Here is a 15,282-nt window from a genome sequence, read left to right as displayed (position 1 = left end):
TATCAAAATTCGACTTATAGAAGTTCGAGTTACTATAAAATGTATAAAAAAAAACATTTTTAACCATACCTGTAGAATTTTTTGAAAGTCTGTAAAAATGGGATGGAAAATATTTTTTTTTTTAATTTGACAGGACTCAGTTAGTATTAAAACATGGACTCAATTAGTTTTATACCTAAAATTTCACTGGACTCAATTGGTATATACCCTAAAACAACCCGGGACTCAATTCGTCATAAAAGGTTTTACTGGGACTCAGTTTGTATGCAGCCCATAATTCATCCATTTCGATGTTTTCCTCAGCGCCATTTAAAATATTTGAAATCGTATGAAATATAGTTTGTTACCTTTGTTTATTCCTATATTTTTTAAACATTTTCCATTACTGATTTTATAATCTTTGATTATTAATTTTATTAATCACGTTTATTTCGTTTATAAGTTTGGTTACAATTTCAACTGCTTATTAAAAAGGTCACTATACTGTATTTGTGTTATTTTAATTCAATTATAAGACATTAAATTTTATATTAATATTAAAGCTTCATCTTAAAGTATTAAAATAGCTATAAAATAAAAATTACTAAATAGTTTTTTCTACTTTTTTAGAAAACAATTGTTAAATACCAATCATTATATAGTTTATAAAACCTACCAACACTTATAAACCCTTACCTAACACATGTACATATAATTGAACAACTAAAGTATCTATGTATATTACACACTTTTTGATCCGTTTAAAGTCTAAAAATATATACATGTGACTTAATTAATATACATTTGTATGTATTTTAAATTTAAAGTTATAAGTTATAAATCAATTTGTAATATTAAAATATTAAATCATTTTTATACTTATATGATATTATACAACGTTATGTTGTTATATCATTTAATAGTTTAATATATCAATTGTTTCAAAATAATATGTTTGTTAACTCTAATATCACGTAATGATCGTACAATTTGTTTGTTTTTTTATAGTCAACTCCATTACTGACAAACGTAAATGTTAAGACTCTATCTTGCACGAACACTATACTTACTATCTATTAAGACTATACTCACAACAATTGGATGATTTCACTAGTACAGTAATAAAAGCAACTACAATGCTAATGCACCAAAATCCAGTGAAATGAGATGAAAAACCGTTTTGGAAAAACCTTGTGCTCGTTTGGACAACCTTTACACAATATCAATGGTAAATGCTTTGAACATTCTCAAGAGTCTCATGAACTCAACTCTCAGATATTATACAGAAGTGTTGGCTCAGAAGTGTTCTCTGAATAGGTACATACATACTAAAAACTAAATGACAGAAACTTTATATAAATGTACAAAAAAATTAAATAATTTTTACAGTTTCTTTTTAAATAAATATACTCAATACTCTGAATACTCATATACTAAATTTAACAATATTAATAGTTCACTGACGAATCATTAAATGCCTAATTCAATTTAACTGAATTTATACTAAACAATATTTCGTTTCGTTATTTCATTGCACTTCTAAGCAACTAATTTTTACTAATTCCTGAATACAACAAAAATCTACTAACAAATATACAAACAACTGCCAATTTGCACCTTAACATATTATAGCCACTTAACAAAATAAAGTATTTCTAGTAAATAATCTATCCTCTGTTGTATCAAAAATGGAGACAAATCAAAGAATATGCATTTATGCATTTATAATATCTAATCCATGTTTCTTTCCTGTTTTTTAATTATCTTTTTATAAAAAATTCTTTCGTGACAACTGCTCTTGAAAAACCAATAAAAAAGTTTTTTTTGAACTTAAATATTATATTACATATAGTTTATGTTAAATTACTCATATATAAATATTTCATGTTAATAAATGTAACAGCTTCTGAACAGAACGATGTAGTATTGATTTTACAATATGTGTTTTTTACGATTGGAGATTTTTCTAGTAGAAAAACTACTCAGATTTTCAACTTTGAGAATGGTTTCTGATAATTAATTGAATCTAGCTAGTACTTAATGGTGATAAAAAGAATTTCTCAAAAAAAAAACAATAATAAATAAGGAAAACTGGAACTTTAACGCCAATTACATTTTCAACAGAAGAGATTTTGTTTTTTTAGTGTTGTTTAAAAATAAATAATCGTAGGTACTTGATATTTTAATTAAAGAGTTAATAATAGCATATCCTACACATAATGATACAATTTTCAGAAATTATTTTGACTCTTTTTGAACTATACGTTTATGACATTCTTAAACATATGGTTTTTTCCATTTTTAAGTATTTTAACTGTAGATACAACAGAGCGGTTACCTACTTCCCGTCTTTTTTATTTTTTTTAAACTAAAATAAATAGCATTTCAATTTTAAATCGGGGGTACCTATCTATAAAAACTGAAACTAAGTTTTAGGTATGCTCAGTCTGCTGATACTCATTTATAATTTTACTCTCTTAGAACAAAATTCTATTATAATATTATTTTATATTTAAAAGAAAATTTCTGTTTTCAAAAATAAAAACTAATATCTATTTATTTATTTTTAAGAACTAGGTTAGTGCATCTATAAAATTTATTATAAATATTATAAATTTTACTTAAAAATGATATCAAATACATTTTAGAAAAAAATAATTTTACAAGATTAGCAAAAAACATTGATCCTTGTATGAAAACTAAAAATACTATAACATTGTGGAATGTTTTATTGGTCTCATAATTTATGTTGTGCCTTAATAAATTATCAAACATTTTTCTAAAATGCCAAAATGGAAATTTTATATCATTACAATATTAGCATAGTCCTATTGTACCCTCAGGTGCCCTACCATTCAAATCCGTTCAGCTGTCATCTCACATTTCATCATATGTCTTATGACCTCAACAATAAATATGCATCACAGCGTTATGACATGCAGTAATATTTTTAAACTTATTATCATTGCACAAGCATTTAAGCAATATATATAAAACATAACTCTACATGTTCTACATGGTTCAAAAAATCTATGTACCTACCTATTTATATTATATAAGCAATCCATATGCTTTTAATTTTTATTTTCATCATTTCTTAAATATTTATATTTTTATACGAATGAAATATATTATATACAAAAAACATGTATAAATAAGTAGATAAATGTTGAGAAAAGCTCATATTAATGACACAGATCGGTTTCTTTTATTTTTATTATTATTAGTTTTGAACACCTAGCAGATCACAACCCTATTTGGGAAATTACAGAGAATTTTGAAGACTATACGATTTTTGACATGTGCATTAGATTAGGACTGAGTGGGAGATTAATATCATAAATAAACTTACATAAAGTAGGTACCGTTGTCGAATTATTTTTCATATCAGTTTGTGATTCGCCAACATCAAATTGAATTAACAGAAGCAGTATTAGCAAAGAAAAGTTGAAACATAACATTTTTTTTCTTTTTATACTTCTTATATTTTCATTGCCATTGACTGCATACAGTTTCTAGAAAAAAATAGTATTCAAAATTATTATATATAATTTAGTTACTTTACATAGTATATTAGTATAAAGTGTACACTAAAACTGTAAAAAAAAAAGGAGATAAGAAATAAAAAAATAATGAATAAAACAGTTTATCCAAATTATACTATTTTAAGAAGTGTTACAATCATTTATGTAGATATAATGAAAAAAATATATATAGGTGTCTATATAATCATTTTAATCGACCTACTTACAATATTAAATTTTATATATGAATAAACTATAAATACTAAAAAGTGTATATTTTACTGTATAATAGGTAAATATGTTTACATATTTAATAAGATTTAGGACTATTTTTTTAATCCATTTGATTATTCTATGTCAAACTAAAACAATAATATTTTTAATATTTTATTTTAACTGTGCCAGAAATCATCAAATAAACAAACGTAAAGATAGTTACTATTTAGGTGATCAAACAAACGATTATCGATATATTGTCTATAATACACGTACCTATAAGTGGTTAATGGTTATACTAAAATTATTTTACTAAAATTTCCAACTCATAATTAGTGAATCTCTTAGATATCGAAATCGTATAGGTATATAACGTGTGTTATATACATATAAAATATGTATTTATAAGTTTGAAAGAAAATTTCTAAGGTGTAATATTAAAACAATATTAATTAAATGCAAATAATTTGAAAACTGTAATATTTTGTACAAATGCATTCTTCAAAATACCTTATAAAGTTATTTCAGTGACTTAAAAAAATAATTGTATGTTACCAAGGGCAACGTTTGTACTCATTAGTCCTTTGTTGATCTCGATATGTAAGAAATCTTCTATCTATATAAATGATTTTCTCTGTTTGTTCTCTATACAATCAAAAATTATAGAACCGTTTTCAATAAAGAGTGTATAAATATTTTCCTTGAAACTCTGAAGGTAACCTGCCTTATTATTTTTTTTTTTTTAATGCATTTAAGTTGCTTACTGTGGTTCACACATATATTTATATTTTACTCATGAAAATTATTATATCTATTTATTTATTTATATGGTTTCCATTTATTACAGATTATATTACATACTATTTTAATGAATAGAAATATGTAGTATATAACATGTTATTTAAAAATCACAAATCTTGAAATCAAATAGGTATCTATGAACACAATTACAATAATTAGTTTTATGAAATCATAATTTGCTTTCTTAATTATCGAATATAATTTATGTAAAAACAAATACCTATCTTAACGATATTGGATTAACAACTAACGTCGGATTTTAAACATACGTATTGAATTATCTTCAAGATGTTTGTGTTTAAGTACATCATGTTGTACATCAAACCAATAAAAAAAAAATAGATTAATTTTAACTCGGAAAGTCAGGTAATACAGCTATATACTTGATAAAAGTAAAAATAAAAACCGTATCCAGTAACAATATTTTAGAAATAGTATAAAAAATAAAATATATATATATTTTTTTATAATATTATATTATAGATTTATGTTATACCTCATATAGGTATACATTACATTTAATTAAATATGGGAATAAAATTGAAAAAATTAATTCATGATCAAGGATGTATATTATATATATTAATATATATATTGGGAAAATAAAAAAGTTAGGCGAGTTTGAAATTTAAGTTTGAAAGCATTAATCAACAATAGTATTAAAAAGGAATTTTGAGCTAAACACTATTTACTCAATATTTAATATTCATATTAAACTTGTTTCTATGCTTATAAATTCTTCACATAAATCTCATAATTTTTCAAAAAGGTCTATAAACAGTTTAGTAAACCAGCTAGACTTTAAAGTTTAAATATCCATCTAACGTGAGACTTATTATTTCAGAATATACTTACATTGTTGATACTATTTATTTTACATAATTTTAAATCGTTAAAAACAGCTATTTTGAGGAAAAATATAGTTTTTACTATTTTTTATCGTAAAATTTTTAAACCTTTTAATTTTTCATATAAAAAAAACATCATGCATTTTTAATTTTATATTCCTAAGCTGAATATTATTCGAGATATTTCCTTCTATTATTAGCTTTAAGTATAATTATTTAAAGTGTAGATAAGCAAAGTAATGAACAACATTTCGGACACTCCTTTAGGCTATAGTCTATACCAGCAATCTCCAATCTACAGCTCACCAACGTTTTTGAATCGACCCACCAAGCTAATTTATGTTTTGAAAATAATATATTAGTTTTCATTGTTTTCCAAACTTCTCATTAAGTTACTTACTCGTTACACAAAACAAATTTTTAATTATATAAATAAATATACATTTTTCTAAATAAATTTTATCTATGATTTATTCTTCAATATCATTACCTCCTTATTCTTTAAAAAATATTGGCCCGTGATGAAAAACCGTATCTTAGATTTGGCACGCCATAAAATAAGGTTAGAGACTCCTAGTCTATACCATTCCACTCCGTTCATATAAATTTTGAATGCGTATTTTTCATAAGCTACTCGACCAAAATTATATTTGATATGAAATACTTAAAAAAAAATATTCTGCTTTGGAATAAAGAATTAAAAATGAATATCATAATTAACATAAGTAAAGAATTAAATAATTATGAAAAATAATGAAAAATATATTTTATTTTAAATGATTTTTAATAACATAAAATTATGTAAAAAATATTTTTCAAAAAAGTTAATAGCTTTTAAAATAATAAGTGTTTTGCGTTAAATAGAACACACTTCTATACCTACTAATAACCGTTTATACACTAGTATATAAGGTTCCACAAATTCTTCGACTATCCTGTATAAATAGAGCAAAGCGAGACAAATTCTAAACTGTACTCAGTCCTTACATTGAAATTCAACTTAACAAACTGAAACTCAATCCTTGGTAACCAGTTAAGTAAATACCATGAATAATTTTTAATAAAAATATTTAAGTTAATATTTAATAAAAAATTTAATGAACTTTTAAGTTATGTTAAAGCGTAGAAATCATTAGAAATGATTTAACACAACTGTTAAAACAGCAATTAAAAAAATAATTCTAAATACTATTACACTATGATAGATATAATAATAATAACACATTATGAGAATCAAATTTAAATACATACTAATCTATCCATATGTACAAACGAAAAATACGATTTAAATTTTGTTACATCTGGTTTTTATTACAAATAGATGAGTATTTTGTTGATTATAACTCGAAAAGGAAAAAAATTAAATTTCCATTGCTTAAAAAGTTAAAAATATCTAAAAAAAATCACCTTAATTCACTATCACACTACCCAAAAGCTGTCACATGTCACACATTCCGTTGAAAATATTCCTAAAATTTACCACGTGTTTGCATTTTTTGTTTTGATTCAATACTAATTTAATTTGTTTCTTTTAAAGAAATGAAATGTACTTTATCGAATTTACATAAATGTAATAAATTCAACGAATCATGAATACTTAGCAAATGAATAATAATACTGAATAAGTACAATTTTTGATAAATGTACGATGTCATACTCGTATAAAAAACAAATTTAAACAAATTGGTACCTAAAAGAATGAAGTATAAAATTTTAACAATATTTTTAAGCAAAACCAATATTTATTTTATAACAATTTAATTATACGTAATGAATTTTAGTTATTTGTTTGATAACATAATTGAATATTTAGAACATAATTTGAATGTTTAATTCTATAAAATATGTTGTTGAAAAAATAAAAAATATATACCTATCACACTTTATAGATCAACTTCTCTTCAAAATCGTCGTTCTATTGTAAATATGTACCGAATGCTGTTAGTTCACATAATAAGTTTTTACACTCGAATTACGTACACACGAGTGTGACAACAACGTCTTTATTAGGCGACAAATGAGTAGTGAATATGTAAGACTCAACTATACTAAGTTTATGCATAAACTATTAAGTATATTTTATTAATATTACTAGCACTGTTGTCTATTACAATATTATTGAAATGTGTAATGTGTATACAAAATATTGAAGATGACTAGCGACTACTATAGATCCAAAGATCCTAAAAAACATTTTATGGACAACTTCGTGTACATTTAGCCATCGGCTATCACATATTGTGTTGGCTCCAATTCATAAATGAACATAATAAGTAGCTAGTGAACATATGGATATAGTAAATGTACAGAACCAAAGATAACTGCTTTACATATACTCATCAAGTGGATAAGTTATAAAATATATTCTGTGATAATGAAAAATGTTTTATTTTTCACTTAAACATTTTAGCTTAAGATTTTTAAATTTTTTAACCTCATTTATTACAATTAAAGGATGAAAATAAAAAATGTGATTTAGCAACTCCCTCATACATTGTATGGAAAATGAATATTTCAGAATGAAAATAATTGTGATAGACGTTGTAAATTCGCGACATACTATTTAAATTAGAGTATCTACCTAGTAAGTTTTAACTACGATAGCCGCAAAGTCCTTTAGTAATTAATAATATATTAAATTATATTGAACACTTCTAAAGTCCGGAATAATCGAATACATCCCATATTAGTCTAAATAAAATTATATTATTAATTTAAAAACTTATGATAATTTATTTAAAAGTTAACTAGTGTGAAGATATTTCAAAAATTTTTCGAATATTTAAGTAAAATTTTAATGCAAAAATAAACAGCTAGATTAACTAATTTTTAATTATTAAATATACTTATTAACTTAAAATATTTATACTTGTTATACAAAATACAAAGATTTGGAAAACATAGAAATGCAAGAATTGAAGATGCCAACAATCGGGGAGTTTACAGAAAACTTGTAAAAGCAGAAAAAACCTTAAAGGATTGTAAACCTCAAAAAAAAAATAAAAAATACAATATACCCTACACCACAAAAATATTTATGAAAACAAATGTATTCAACACATGATTATTTATATATATACATATATGTGTGTGTGTGTTTTTTTTTTATATATATAAACCATACAACTTTCATTTATTTTAAATTTATTCTTAAGCTTAATTAACTTTTAATATTTTTTTTTTCATTTGGTAACTTATAATTTTGTTTGCGTGCACATATTGAATTGTCACTGAGTTAAACTTTTCCAAATTATCTCGCTCCATTTGCAAATTTTGAAAAGAGCTCTGATACATGTATATAATAACTAAGTAACTACTAAAATACTAACTATTATTTTTAAAAGTTTTAAGTGCCAATCTTCGACAACATTAGTTGTTCAATGATAGTGAGTAATATCCAGATTGGTGGGGACAATGACAAAGAAAGAACAGCACATATTCTGTATTCTATATTCTTCATTCCCACAAACAAATGCATCTTATATTTTCTACATATTTGCTAGAAAAATATTTTTATTAAATAAATAATATTATCATTTATCCTATAACTATTAAACTAGTGGTTTATTTAATAGTGCTCGGAGAGGGGGGATTGACGTTTTTTTAAATAATTTTTGCATTTCAAGGAAATATTTGTTCATAGATGGGTATTTTTGAAATTCAGAAAATTTATTTTACTGTGATAGTTGGCGTTTAAATATTTTAATGAGTGACGAAGAATGTCAAATGACAATAATAAATAATGATTAGATACCCGAGTGATCCTGAGGATATAAATAAAAGGTACTTATTCTATAAGACCTAAATATAATATACACTTTCTATTATTATATACAGTATTGTAACATTCTGTACTATACTTTATAACTATAAATGATAATAGGTATAAGCGCCATTGCCTAACTAGCCAGAAATTCTTACTCTGCAATTAAGGATAGATTACAAGAACAGATACTTCTACCTATGAAGCAACTATAAGAGTCTTAGAGTGTTATAAAGCACGTAGTTTTTTGTCGATACTAAGATAAGACAATTGGTTAAGAAAAAATATAGTTTCGTCAGCTGAAATATAAATTATAAACATAAAAAAAAATTTGACTAATGAATTAACACAAGAAAAATGTCTATCATAGACATAGAAAGTTTTGATTAATAATTTTGTAAAAAGTAAAATTATCAAAAATAAAATATGTTGACATTATTTTTAATAACAAAAAGTAAATATCATAATAGTTAACATTTAATATTGACAATGAGTATTAATAGATTGTAAAATACATTTAACCTCTCGGGTAACGGATTATATATTCAATATTGACAACGTATTTTATTATGAATTTATCACAATGTTAAGGTAACTTGAAGGGATTAGAGATTTTTGGATAAATGCATAAATTATTTTTCCAAGACAAAGTCCTAAACATGCCATTGCGTTGAACCAATAGGTAAGCGTCTATAGAAAGAAGTTTTAAATCTAAGAAAAATAGATATAATTATTACTATGTAAATTTACTTTATTGACTCAAAATATAATTGCTATAAATGTACAAATTATAAGACCATAATGGCATAATAGTGTCACCATTATAATAACTTAGAAAAAAACCAATTTCGCTGTTAGTAACAATAATATCTATTTATCAGTCTATAAGATTTAAATTAAACGAAAATAAATTTATATTTTATTATTCATGAAATATTTAATTTTTATAAAATTTTCTTTTATTGTAATTCATATTATTAAAAATAAAAAATAATAATTAGACAGAACAATGAGACCCGTTGATGTAAATATTAAATACTTATATCACTTCACATGTAACAATACAAGATAATAGTATTTTGTAATATAAAATTTGTAAGTAGATAATAATCGCCGAAAAAAATGAAATATGATAAATTACTAGTTCCACTTTTTACGGAAACAATTTTTATATCTGCCCTAATACATTTAGGTATCATATTATACATTTTGATTTTACAATAATTGAAAATTGTACGTTTTAAATTCTGAAATATTAAGGAATATAGATACATTAATTTTAAAATCAGCTGTTATTAACACTATAAATTATTTCATAATACATTTTAGTACTTTGTTTATAAAAGTTTTGGTTAAGCATTCAATGAAATAACTATCGTACGTTGGTCGTCCTTTATAGGTTAGATTTTTACCCAAAATATTACGATTTCAATTAAACTACAACATATATATTTGATAAAATCATTAGATAAGTTGCAGTACGAAATTATTATTACAATATAAAAAGTATTTTAATTTGTTTATAAAATGTATAATTTATTATTTTAAGTCTTGATTAATGACTTTAATAAAATGTTTTTAAATATTGTATTATATTTTAAATAACCTGACATTTTTAAAAGATTTTTAATTTTTGAAAAAATCTAAAATAAATATTCCTGTTATGTCTGGAACTCTGCTGGAATAAAAAAATAACCTTACGCAAAAAAATGTTATATTATTTACTTTTAGTTATAAAACAATTTATAATACGCATGTATAAGTATTGAATTTACGATTTATGTAAAATGTGTATGTATTATGTACATTATGTGTATTCTAAAAATGAGATATGTGTATTATGTATGCTATATCTATCTAAATCAATTAGTAAATTTATACATTATATCACAATTCTTTGACAATTTGACTAATCTACCAAATAACTTATAAGGTACCTAATTTAAAAATTAAACCGGAAATACACTTTTCACTAAAAAATATTGCAAAATATATAATTTAAGATACAGCATAATATTGCACAGTTATATTTATTTTTGTAATAAAAAATAAGGTATAATACGTTATTTAATAAATAATTTTTTTAAAATCTGATTAAGCTGATAACGTTCTCATACCTACGTAATTTTATCAAGAAAAATTTAATATTTACTTTTGATATTGATAATGACAACTTATTATAAACAAATACACAGACACAAGTTAATGAAATTATATAAATTGATAAATTTTTATTTTTATCCAACAAGTTTATTCGTGTATATATTTTTAAAAATATTTATTAGTTTGATCAAAATTTGAATTTAATAATTATAATAACTATAATAAGCTATAATAATATACAAAAAAAATAATAAACGTAAGAATAAAAAATATTAAATTATCATTTTGACGTTATTACTAAAATATATTTAGGTATCATTAGTTTATATTGTTTATATTAAGTAATATGTTTAAAAAAATTATTTTTATAATTTAGACTAAAATAAACGAAAAAAAATTTTTTCAAAATTGTTTATAATTTTATATATTAAACTGTATGTAATGCCTAATGAGTAGCATACATATTATAAATAATGAATATAATTTTTTTGTGAATTTGAAATTATTTAATAAGTTAAAATCAATGAGGTTAAATAAAACTTCACCAATTATCTTGTGAATAATATATTTTTATATCTATGGTTTGTTTGCATTGGGAAATAAATATACAGTATATACTAGAATAGTAGAATATCTTTTACTGTTTCAATAAATTACATTTTTAAATATTTATATTAATTAAATAAAGTTTACAAATGAACTAAAATATTTAGAAATTAATATACTGATAAAAATTATTTTTGTTTTATTGTAAAAAATAAGAAAATAATACGAATTTTTTTTAAAAATTGTAAAACGCTAGACTTACCTCATCAAATGTTTTGCACGAAGTACGCACGTTATTCCCTAGACGAAATGAAATGTTATTTACTGAGCGCCCGTTGCACAGCAACAGCGGTCAGGCCCACAATGCTGGGCCACAGAGATGCTGATCTTCAGCGTCGGCGCCGAGAACAATAATTTTCAATAACCACATACAACCATTTTAATTAATTGCTACATTTGACTTTATAAAAAAAAATTTGAATATTCAGAAAACAATCAAATTAAACTAGCCTCTAGTACTCTTCGTTTGAATTATTATTTTTTTTTATATAAATACATATATTTCTTTTATATATTTATATATTGTTAAGAATTTTCAAATAAGATTTTATGTATAAAAATAATAAAATACAATTTTTTTCTTATAAAAATCAGGTTTTAATGTGTTCTAGTTATATTAAAATTATTTAGTCGTTTTTTGTTTATTCCAGAGTTAAATAATGACTCGTCGATTATAAAACCAATATTTTATTTTTAAAAATATAACAACAATTTTAATTTTCATATTAAATGTTTTCTTTGAATTGTATAATTTATAATTATGCATGGTTATTATTATTTGTATGTTTTTATTTAATTATAATTTATAAATTTTAACCTGACAAAACATTCTGTACCTAAGTACGTTAAAACAATATACAAATATAAAATAAGAGTGGTCAAGTGAGTAACGTTTTTCTGTATAGTAGGTCACTGTAAAGGATGTATTAAATCTGAATCCAATGAGAGGTTATCATTGTATACGAAAAACGATTCTGAACGGAGATGATTTGTCAGCCTAGAATATAATATTCAGTGGTTAATGTATAATGAGGTTTATGTTTTAATGGCCTAAATACACCAAAATGTAAGTTCTTTTATAACTATTGAAAGCCAAACTTATAGAAAATCTTGAATTAAATTTTCAGTTCCAAGCTATTTACACAAAAATATTTATGAATTATACCTACAAAATAATTTGCAAATATTCATGATTTTGACGAATTTTTGTCAATATTTGAACTTCAAATGCTAATAAAAAAAAATTTTAAGTATGTATTCTTATAATTTTTAACCACTATAAGACTAACATATAAGGAATTTTTTATTAAATTTTCAAGTATTTTGACTCAAACCAAAAAATATTTAAATATTTATAAAAAAAAAAAAAAAACTAAACAAAAACGAATATTTCAAATAGTATTAAAATAAGTGAAATATTTTGAAAATTAAATAATGTAAATAAAATAACAATTTAAATAACTAGTTAAATTTTCAAGTATCTACCTACGACTTATACTTTTTGAATAATAACAATACTTAAAATCGTTATCATTACGCAATTTTGTAGAAATTTAAAATTCAAACGCACATAAAATTTTTCCTATAATTATGTTTCGAGTTTTCTCTATAGCTATTTGAAAGAAAATATATGGAAAACTTAGTGTTGAATTTTTTAATGTTAGATATAAATACAAACAATTTTATGATTTTCAACTACAAAATTACTTGCAAATTTTTGCGATTTTGATATATTTCGTAATGATTTGTAATTTGTATTTATAAAAAAAAAAATTGTGACTAATGATTTTTGATTTTTTTTTAACTACAATAAGAACAAATCAACAAATCATAAGAAATCTTGTAGTAAATTTTAAAGTTTTATTGGTCAGCAAAATTTTTTATCGACAATTCAAAAAAAAAAAATACTTTGAAAATTTAACTGTATATAGATAACACTTATATAAACATTTGGTGAAAATGTCAAGTGTTTATAGTGATTATTTTTTGAATTACAATCATGTAAAAAAAATCGATTTTTTGAAAAATGTTGGAAAATGTTTACTTTTTACCTCTATAAGGAACCAAGGATATTCACTTGCCATCGAAAACCACCCCCGAAGTTTGAAATTGAAGCATTATTTCGACAATTTATGCTGTACACAGACACAAAACAAAACAAAAAAAACACATCATTGTAAATCAATACATTCATCACTTAATTCAAAATCTAAGAATTATAAATTAATTTCAAAAATTATATATACCAAATAACATTTTTTAGATATCTACATTAGAATATTTTAAGTTATAATTTTTAGAAATATTATGATTATTCGATATAGTGTCATTTAAGGATACACAAAAATAACATATACGTAAAAAAAAATAATTCATAATATCTATTAATGAATGTATTAAAGGTTTGTTTAATGTACATCTATAGTCCTATACCTACTCCATACTCTAAATAAACAAACGAATTAAAAATTATTATATCGTATATTATACACTTGATTACTTCATTTGCGCAAAATTAAATTTCTCTGAGATTTGTATAAAATATACCCACTTTAAGTAGATAGTTAAGATAATTATCTATTAAATTAATTAATATAATGCGATTGTTAAAAAACTACATGAACTATTCAAACGTAAATCCAAGTGGTGGTGTAATAGAGGTGATAGCCTCCCTCCCCGTAAACTGTTGAATTCTAGGATGTTTGATTTTGAAAGCAAAACAAGTATAAATTAATCAATACAGTGAAACCTTCCTTAACGGAACTTTTAAATAGCATACACCTCCAAGTAACGAATATTTTTTAGAAAATGATGAGCATATACGGTGTAGTGCTCGGGGCAAAACAATTTTAAAATTATTATTTATGGGTGGCTTTATTTTCCTTCAAAGACGAGATACCGTTTTCCTCCACTATCCATTTTCCTCTAAAAAATAAAAAATAATTTTTGACCATTTTCCTCCAATAAATAAAATAATAAAATAGTACATAGTATTATATTTTTTTATAATATAAAATAAAGTAAAGTAGGTATACCTACCATATATTATACCAATCATACAACGTTTGTTTGCTCGGAAGTCTTTCGATTTTTTTTTTGGAGTTTGAATAATACTTATTTAACAATAAATATAAATTTGAATTTGCTTCATAATATTGAGCCACATATGTTAAGTTTTTCTTTATAAAAATTTTATTTTTAATGTGAATGGAATGACTTACATGCATTAATAGTTCATAATAATGAAGATTATATGATTTTGCCAAATAAGTAGTGGAAATTTAGCATTTTCTGAAATGCACGTGTCTATTCACGTTTACACATTCTTCACATTTGGTTCTTGAACTAAACCAAGACTTTGAATTTTTCGAAACCGTGATTGTGTCAGGTTAATCTTTGCTCTATCTTTAAATACGGATCGCAACACTGGCTAAAATATTGA

The 15,282-nt window shown here is 23.0% G+C and overlaps 1 protein-coding gene across 2 annotated transcripts in view; it reads right to left on the bottom strand.

Annotated features, from left to right (window-relative positions):
- Window positions 1–12,219, bottom strand: part of LOC114132595 (G-protein coupled receptor GRL101-like) — a 65,143-nt gene extending 52,924 nt beyond the window's left edge. Inside the window, exons 1-3 of one of the 2 annotated variants that reach the window (XM_050197616.1) lie at window positions 12,043–12,219; window positions 8,698–8,867; window positions 3,332–3,494 (exon numbers count right to left, since the gene is read on the bottom strand). In XM_050197616.1, the coding sequence (XP_050053573.1) occupies window positions 3,332–3,440 (109 nt within the window). In that variant the 5' untranslated portion in view covers window positions 3,441–3,494; window positions 8,698–8,867; window positions 12,043–12,219. The remainder of the gene's footprint in view (window positions 1–3,331; window positions 3,495–8,697; window positions 8,868–12,042) is intronic. The other variant, XM_027998101.2, reaches the window with a different exon arrangement.
- Window positions 12,220–15,282: the final 3,063 nt, after the last annotated feature.

This window comes from Aphis gossypii, chromosome 1 (assembly GCF_020184175.1).
Source record: "Aphis gossypii isolate Hap1 chromosome 1, ASM2018417v2, whole genome shotgun sequence".
NCBI lineage: Eukaryota > Metazoa > Arthropoda > Insecta > Hemiptera > Aphididae > Aphis > Aphis gossypii.
This window is presented reverse-complemented; position numbering and strand designations above follow the sequence as displayed.